Source organism: Colletes latitarsis, chromosome 13 (assembly GCF_051014445.1).
Source record: "Colletes latitarsis isolate SP2378_abdomen chromosome 13, iyColLati1, whole genome shotgun sequence".
Classification (NCBI taxonomy): domain Eukaryota; kingdom Metazoa; phylum Arthropoda; class Insecta; order Hymenoptera; family Colletidae; genus Colletes; species Colletes latitarsis.
Genome location: NC_135146.1, coordinates 8,997,318 through 9,004,604, shown reverse-complemented (window position 1 = coordinate 9,004,604; position 7,287 = coordinate 8,997,318). Strand labels below are relative to the sequence as shown.

Sequence of the window (7,287 nt, the reverse complement as noted above, 5' to 3'; positions counted from 1 at the left end):
TTTCTCAATTAAACCTTTGCGAGTAAGACCATTTTGCACATTATTCTAAAACATTTGTGGTATTCGTTTTCAATGTGATTTAAGTAAGCATATACAGGGTGTTCGGCCACCTCTGGTAAAAATTTTAATGGGAGATTCTAGAAGCCAAAATAAGATGAAAATCAAGAATACTAATTTGTTGATGGAGATTTCGTTAAAAAACTATTAACGTTTAAAGTTTCGTCGGTACTGAATTTTTTTCTCGAAAGTACGTAGGATTTCGGGAATATGTCTATTCACCAAAAATGATTGTAATTGACCCCCGCAACCGAAAATAATTTTTTTAGAATGATTTGAAATTTTTTTTTTTCGTTGAAAAATTTAGGCACCTACCGTGTCGATTTTTCTTAAAAATTCCTTTTTCGTTTTTAGTAATTTTATTTGACGTCCTACAAAAAAATTGTTTAATACTTTTTTGTAGGTACCCTTGAGCTCTGCTTCAGAAAAAAGTTTCATTGAAATATATTCACTATTGTAGGAGTTCTGGCTGTTTGAAAATTGGACCATTTTTATGGGGTTTTTCCTATTTTGCGTGGTCATGGACCAACTTTTCGAATATTTTTGAGATTTGTACATATTCTCCACCAAAATGCGCGTAATTTGCTTTTTTAAACATTAAAATCGTCCAATCCGTTCAGAAATTATGACGTTTTAAAGATTCGCATGAAAATTCGGGCAGACATTTCTGGCCAGAAATTAGATTTTCGGTAAGGAATTTTTTTCTCGAAAATGCGTAGGATTTCGGGGGTATGTGTAATGACCAAAAATGATTGCAATCGACTCTTGCAACCGAAAATAATTCTTTTAAAACGATTTGTAAAATTTTTTTTCTGCCAAAAAGTTTCAACACTTACCCGATTTTTTGTCTCGAAAGTGAGTAGGATTTCAGGGATATGTCTATTCACCAAAAGTGTTTATAATTGACCCCTGCAACCAAAAATAATTTTTCCAGAACGATTTGAAATTTTTGAATTTAATTGTTAATAACTTTTTAACGGAGCCTCCATCAACAAATTGGTATTCTTGATTTTCGTCTTATTTTGGCCTCTAGAATCCCCCATTAAAATTTTTCCCAGAGGTGGCCAAACACCCTGTAATGTATACGATTTCATTAAAGTTTTTCTTTTCTAGAGAAGATAAAGAAAAAGTTTATTTAATTTTTTTTACATAAAATTGAATTCCTCCCAAAATTTATATGAAACATTTAAAAGATCTTTTATAAATTACGCCGATGTATCGGAACAATTATGAAACAAGAGATATAATCATTATTATCCATGGGCTGATTATAGTCAAAGACTAATCGGACTTTGAAATGAGAACATAAAACTTAAATGTAAAGTTCCATTTAAATTCATTCAGCCATTTATACTCAATCGTATTAATAATATACATATGTACGCTCATACATAGGTATAATAAAAAAAAATTTCTTCTTTTTCAATAATTAAAATATGATCAGGGGGTCTTAAAACGTGTATTTCCGTAAAATAAATTTCACAAAATTTTTTTTCCATTATGGGTACTTTGCTTATGTGCGCCTACATAGGTCGGAAAGTAAAAATGCCTGGGCAGTCGAGAATCACGGCTCGAAATTCCAAATCGTATGCCGTAGACGGGAGGTCGGATTTCAGATGTTCAAGAGTGAGAAGGCAAATGTGGGCCTTTCTCTCTCGACTTCCACGAGACGGCCCGAAATTGCTTCGGGCATCTTCGGAGAAAAGAGCGCATGTGTCAGTTTGCCTTTGTCGACTTTCCGAAACTCCACGAGCTCACGTACGCGTGATCTAGCATAGTGTGAGAAAGCACCTTCGGTGCTTTTCTGGCATCTCTGATTCAGATTCGCTTGCGACCGTGCGTGCCAGGATTCAAAGATTAAAAGATTATCGTTGCTCGTCACTGTTATTCACTGTTATACATTGTTATTCATTGCTACACGTTGTTATGCATTGTTATCCATTGTTGTTGAATAAAGTTTATTGTTAAAAATATGTAAGGAAAGCATCCTTAGTTATATTGAATTTAGCGCGTAAATAGGTCAATAAGTTAGATCTCCAATTGTATCAAGATAATTTAGTGTATAGACAGGTGGCGTTAGTACGACAAGGTAAGCCAAAGTGCAAAGATATAGAAACTACAAAAGAATCATAACGAATTACATATAAGAAAATTAATCAAGAAACAACGGTGTGAATAATAGCATTGAATGTTGTTTCTTTGTTATTACAGGTAGGATAAATAATCAGTCTAAGTTATTATATTAATTGAAGATGATTCCGCCACACAGCGTCATCTCTCGGTGAACGTCCCTAAACACATCTAGGGTTTTTAGTACGGGGTTGACCACCTTGTTCTTGCTTACTCTCTCTGCGCGGGATCTCGTAAAAACATGCTAGATGTTTCCACGCATTCAATATATCATGTAAACTGTATTACATAATTTTAACTTTGTTACTAATAATAAAGGGTTGTGTGAAATGAAACACTGGCGTACAATACCAAATATTTATTAACATTAATATTTTGTTAAAAATAATAAAATCTTTGTTATTACAGAGAAACAATTCTACTCATTATTCACCAATAACCTGCATATTAAATAAAGCATTATAAATATATACGTGTGCTCGTGGATTAATTCCGCTAACGGAGAGAGCCACATGAGTACACTTTGTCGCGGTACTCCCTAATATAATAAGTCACTAGGTTAAGAACTAGATGTAGATTTTCCGAAGGTTGGTAGTGTACATGGATGCAATAGGTAGTTGTAAGTAGGGATGGCTAGAACTGCTACTTTAAAATCACTCGTGATTGGATCACGTTCATTCCCAATCACAGTGATTTTTCACAGTGATCCGTGATTCTTCGTGATCGCTTTTGATTGGTAGGGAGGGAACCAGTGATGGACATTCGTGGGAATTTGGGCATGCGCACTGGAACGCATGATCACTACCGTATACACTTGACTAGAATTTAGGGTACCGTTGGATCCCGGTAAGGAACAAAATTTAAGGAAGTTACAGGGAAAGAGACAAAAACAACAAATTTTCTCTTAATCTACATGAGTATAGCTAGAGAAATATGTAGGGGATCTTCGATAAGTTAATTTTTGTGTGATTGGCGAGCATTTGAAGTAGAAAGTTCAATTTTGTACAAAACATGGGAATTCCCAACATGCACCTCTTTTTGCGCTAAAGATACATCTATGGCATACAGAATCCCACGAGGGAAAATTCCAGTGCGCATGACCAAAGTTCCCACGAATGTCCATCACTGTTACGGATACTTGATATTTGTTATTGATTGATAATTCGATTTTCAAAATTATTAGCGACAATAATATTAATGTTTTCATATGAATGAACATAAGAATTTTCATTACTGATGATTTATACTTTTTCTTATTTTTAAAGCGAGTGTTAACATCTAAGCGATACTTTTTCTTCGTAACAACAAACTTATCATTTATTTAAATAATCGACTCTAACAATTTGACATTTGAAATTTACAAAATATGCAATTAAGCAGCCTTTTTCATTGCTTAGACTACATTACTATACAATTTAAATTTGGCGCATTTTTACTTCCTTGAATGCCCACTAAGGGGAGTTAGCGGAACACTACAATCACAGTTAACGTGAACTGCTACTAAGCGCCATCATTCGAATCACGGTCGTGAATGGAGTTAATCACGAGCGTGATCGTGATTTTGTGATCACTGTGATAAATCACAGTTAGTGATTTTGCACGCCATCTCTAGATTCTAGAGACCAAAATAAGACGAAAATCAAGAATACCAATTTCTTGATTGAGGCTTCGTTAAAAAGTTATTAACGTTTAAAGTTTCACACGTACTGAATTTTTTTCTTAAAAATGCGCAGGATTTCGGAGGTATGACTATTCACCAAAAATGATTGTAATTGACCCCCGCAACTGAAAATAATTCTTCCAGAACAATTTGAAATTTTTGAATTTAATTGTTAATAACTTTTTAACAAAGCCTTAGTCAAGAAATTTATATTCTTGATTTTCGTTTTATTTTGGCCTGTAGAGTCCCCCATTAAAATTTTTCCCAGGTGTGGACGAACACCCTGTATAACATATTAGTCTTAGTTTTACTTATAAAACACACTGCTGAAGTGTGTACGGAAAAATGCGGAATACTCTGTATATAACCTGTTTTCATAAAACACATATAAAAGATTTGTTCATAATTAGAAGATATTTTATTTATATATACTAATCTAGTCATTTTAATGTGTACAAAAGGCTTACAATTATTCTATAATGCGCAATTACTCAATGTTCTTTATTTAATGTGTATTCTTTAAAAGCGAAGTAAAGCTCTTGATTTATATCATCAATGGCGTTAAATATAAACGTGACAATTTCAGTCAACGCCTTATACAAATTGCTACTGTCCTTGAAATAAGAACATGCGTTTATGAAATAGTCGTACAGATTTGCTTTAGAATATTCCCAAACAAAATGAACAACATCATACAAAAATATCTCTGGTTTGTTATTACAATGTTGTAACACAGCCACACCTACTTTGAAAATCATTTTCAAAATGTCCGTTCCATTCTCCATATAGGATATTTCTTCCAATGTATCGTTGAAACAATTCACCTCATTCGAATCTTTCTTTGCAATAAATCGTTTCAAATAGAAATTCTTTAACAGATCCACTAAGACACTTTTCAGCGACACTATTCTGTTTTTGAGCTCTAACGACAAATCACAATTTACGAAATTCAGTCCAAACTTACCGATCACCAGTAAATGTCTAGCAACCGCAATTGGATCAATCAATTCCATACCATTTACAAGGACTTTATTATTTTTAAAGGGTAACTCAAACCTCTTGAATACACTGAAAAAATCTTCGTTGCTAGTGACATGTTTTACTGGATATACTAGATCTTCTAATTTTCTGTCCCCATTTACTCCTTTTAACCTATTAAATTCTTTAAAGAACCGTGTGAAACGTAAAGTATTTTTAAATCTCTCTAGAATGGTTCCGTTAGACAATCTAACAAGGTCATTAGCTAGTTTAGCAGTCAAAACAGAGTTGCTGAAGAACAAAACGTGGGAGCTGAAGATAATTATGTCAAACATATCGACTTTTCTTTTCTCTTGGTATTTGTCGAATACACGACAGCCTTGATAGATTACACCAATTCCATTTACTGCTAGATTGCCTAGTATCATGGAATTATATACTGCTTTGGTCGCAGTGTTTATGCGATTGCCTTTTTCGATGGCTTTTGAGAGAAGCATCGTTCCACCACTTGCTCCTAATGTTAGAGCTGTGCCGGTTATTCCGAGCCATGCAGAAATTGTGTTCTTGTCCATGGGATGAACAGATTCTTTATGCAAACCCCGATCTACTAACTTCTGCGAACTTCTAGCGATAGTCCAGGCTCCGCTCACACCAGCAGTGATTATTCCTGTTGATTAAAACTGGGGCTTGTAAAGAGTTTAAAAATTATGAACTTCTACCTTCGAAACTGTTACAAAAAAACTAAATTTCAGATTATATAAGCTTAAATTAACTTAAAAAAATAATCAACGTATCGCCTGATCATTGAGAGCAACAAATATTTACTAGAATATTTAGAATTTTAAAAAACAACCGAAAAAGTGATCCGTAAAAGAAAAGTGATTAAGAACCAGAGATTTAAATTATTTTCAATGCAGGAAAGATAGAACCATACCTGTCCCAACCAACACAGGCCCAACCGGAGTGAAAAGAGAAGTGACACCCAGTCCAATACTTGTTCCAAGGCTCAATGCAGAAGAAACAGTATCAAAAGCATTGAAAACAATATTCTTTCTTGAACAAGCTGGTGAGTTCAATGTTTCTGTCCACACGACTGAAGACTGTTCCGTTACCTCGCAGTTTGGATCACACTGATAAATTCCATCTTTCGGTACAACCATAACACACTTAGGCAATGTGTTATTCGTTAAATAATCGTTCCAGTTTTTGTATATTCTGGCATTGTTATCGATGTACCATACACTATTCATTCTTTTTATTTTAAACACTGGTATCGTGTACATTTCAGTACACTTTTCTCCTTCTGATTTACTTAATCCTGTATATTTAAATATCGTGTTGTATATTATCCCGATGGAGATAGGACTTTGAGTTAGATTGGTTTCCGTGCCATATTTGATTATCTTATTATATATAGCTGTGATTCTTTTACACGACTCCTTGTCATACATTGTTCCATTGTATGTCTCATTTTGGTTAATCTTAACCTCATCTTTGTTAGTTTCTGGAAGGCCGAATAAAGCAAAGCCAATATTTTGTTTTATGTAATCATATTCGTCACTGTTATATTCTAACCAATCTGGGACATACTCGTAGTAACTTTGCTGATACTTCTTGGCGAGTGTTTCCATCTAAATCATAGAATGCATGAAAAGAATTGCTGGTAGTCAAATGAACACAAATTTTTGAAATATTTACCTCCATGTGGATGTTAACACAATTCTTGGACAAATATTCCTTTTTGTATCCTTATTTTAATTCTATATTTTTTTTCAGTTTGTATTAAAGGATTTTTCGAGTTTATAACAAATAAATATTTATTTTAACGCGGATTATGTTTGAATTCGAGAATAAAAATATATTTAACCATTACGATGGTGATTATTTCGTGGCTTAACTTGAACTGGTAACGTCCTTTGAACGAAATAAACATAAAAACAGTAATCCTAAAGGTTACGTTAGAATCGAATGTACAACGAATTCTAATTTTAATTTTGAAATGGACACCTAAATGTGTACATCCTTACTAACGACTATTTAACCGCTTGAATGAGTTCACATCTACGTATAAAAATGGAATTCCCTGACAGGGATGCCAGAAAAGCACCGAAGCTGCTTTCTCACACTATGCCAGATCACGCGTACGTGAGCTCGTGTAGTTCCGGAAAATCGACAAAGGCAAACTAACGCATGCCCTCTTTCTCGATTATTCCAAAGCTGCCCGAAGTAATTTCGGACCGCCTCGTGAGAGTCGAGAGAGAAAGGCTCACATTTGCCTTCTCGCTCTTAACAACTGAAATCCGACCTCCCGTCTACGGCATACGATTTGGAATCTCGAGCCGTGATTTTCGACTGCCCAAGCATTTTTACTTTCCGACCTGTGTAGGCGCACATAAGCAAAGTACCCAAGATGGAAAAAAAATTTTGTAAAATTTATTTTACGGAAATACACGTTTTAAGAC

At 34.3% G+C, this 7,287-nt stretch overlaps 1 protein-coding gene across 1 annotated transcript; it reads right to left on the bottom strand.

Moving 5' to 3' along the window:
* Positions 1–4,316: 4,316 nt before the first annotated feature.
* On the bottom strand, positions 4,317–6,979 carry LOC143349485 (uncharacterized). Its single transcript, XM_076780781.1, has 3 exons — positions 6,524–6,979; positions 5,760–6,456; positions 4,317–5,492 (listed from the first exon to the last, which is right to left on the bottom strand). Exons 1-3 carry the CDS (start codon positions 6,527–6,529, stop codon positions 4,339–4,341), a joined length of 1,857 nt encoding a protein of 618 aa, XP_076636896.1. The 5' UTR covers positions 6,530–6,979; the 3' UTR covers positions 4,317–4,338.
* Positions 6,980–7,287: the final 308 nt, after the last annotated feature.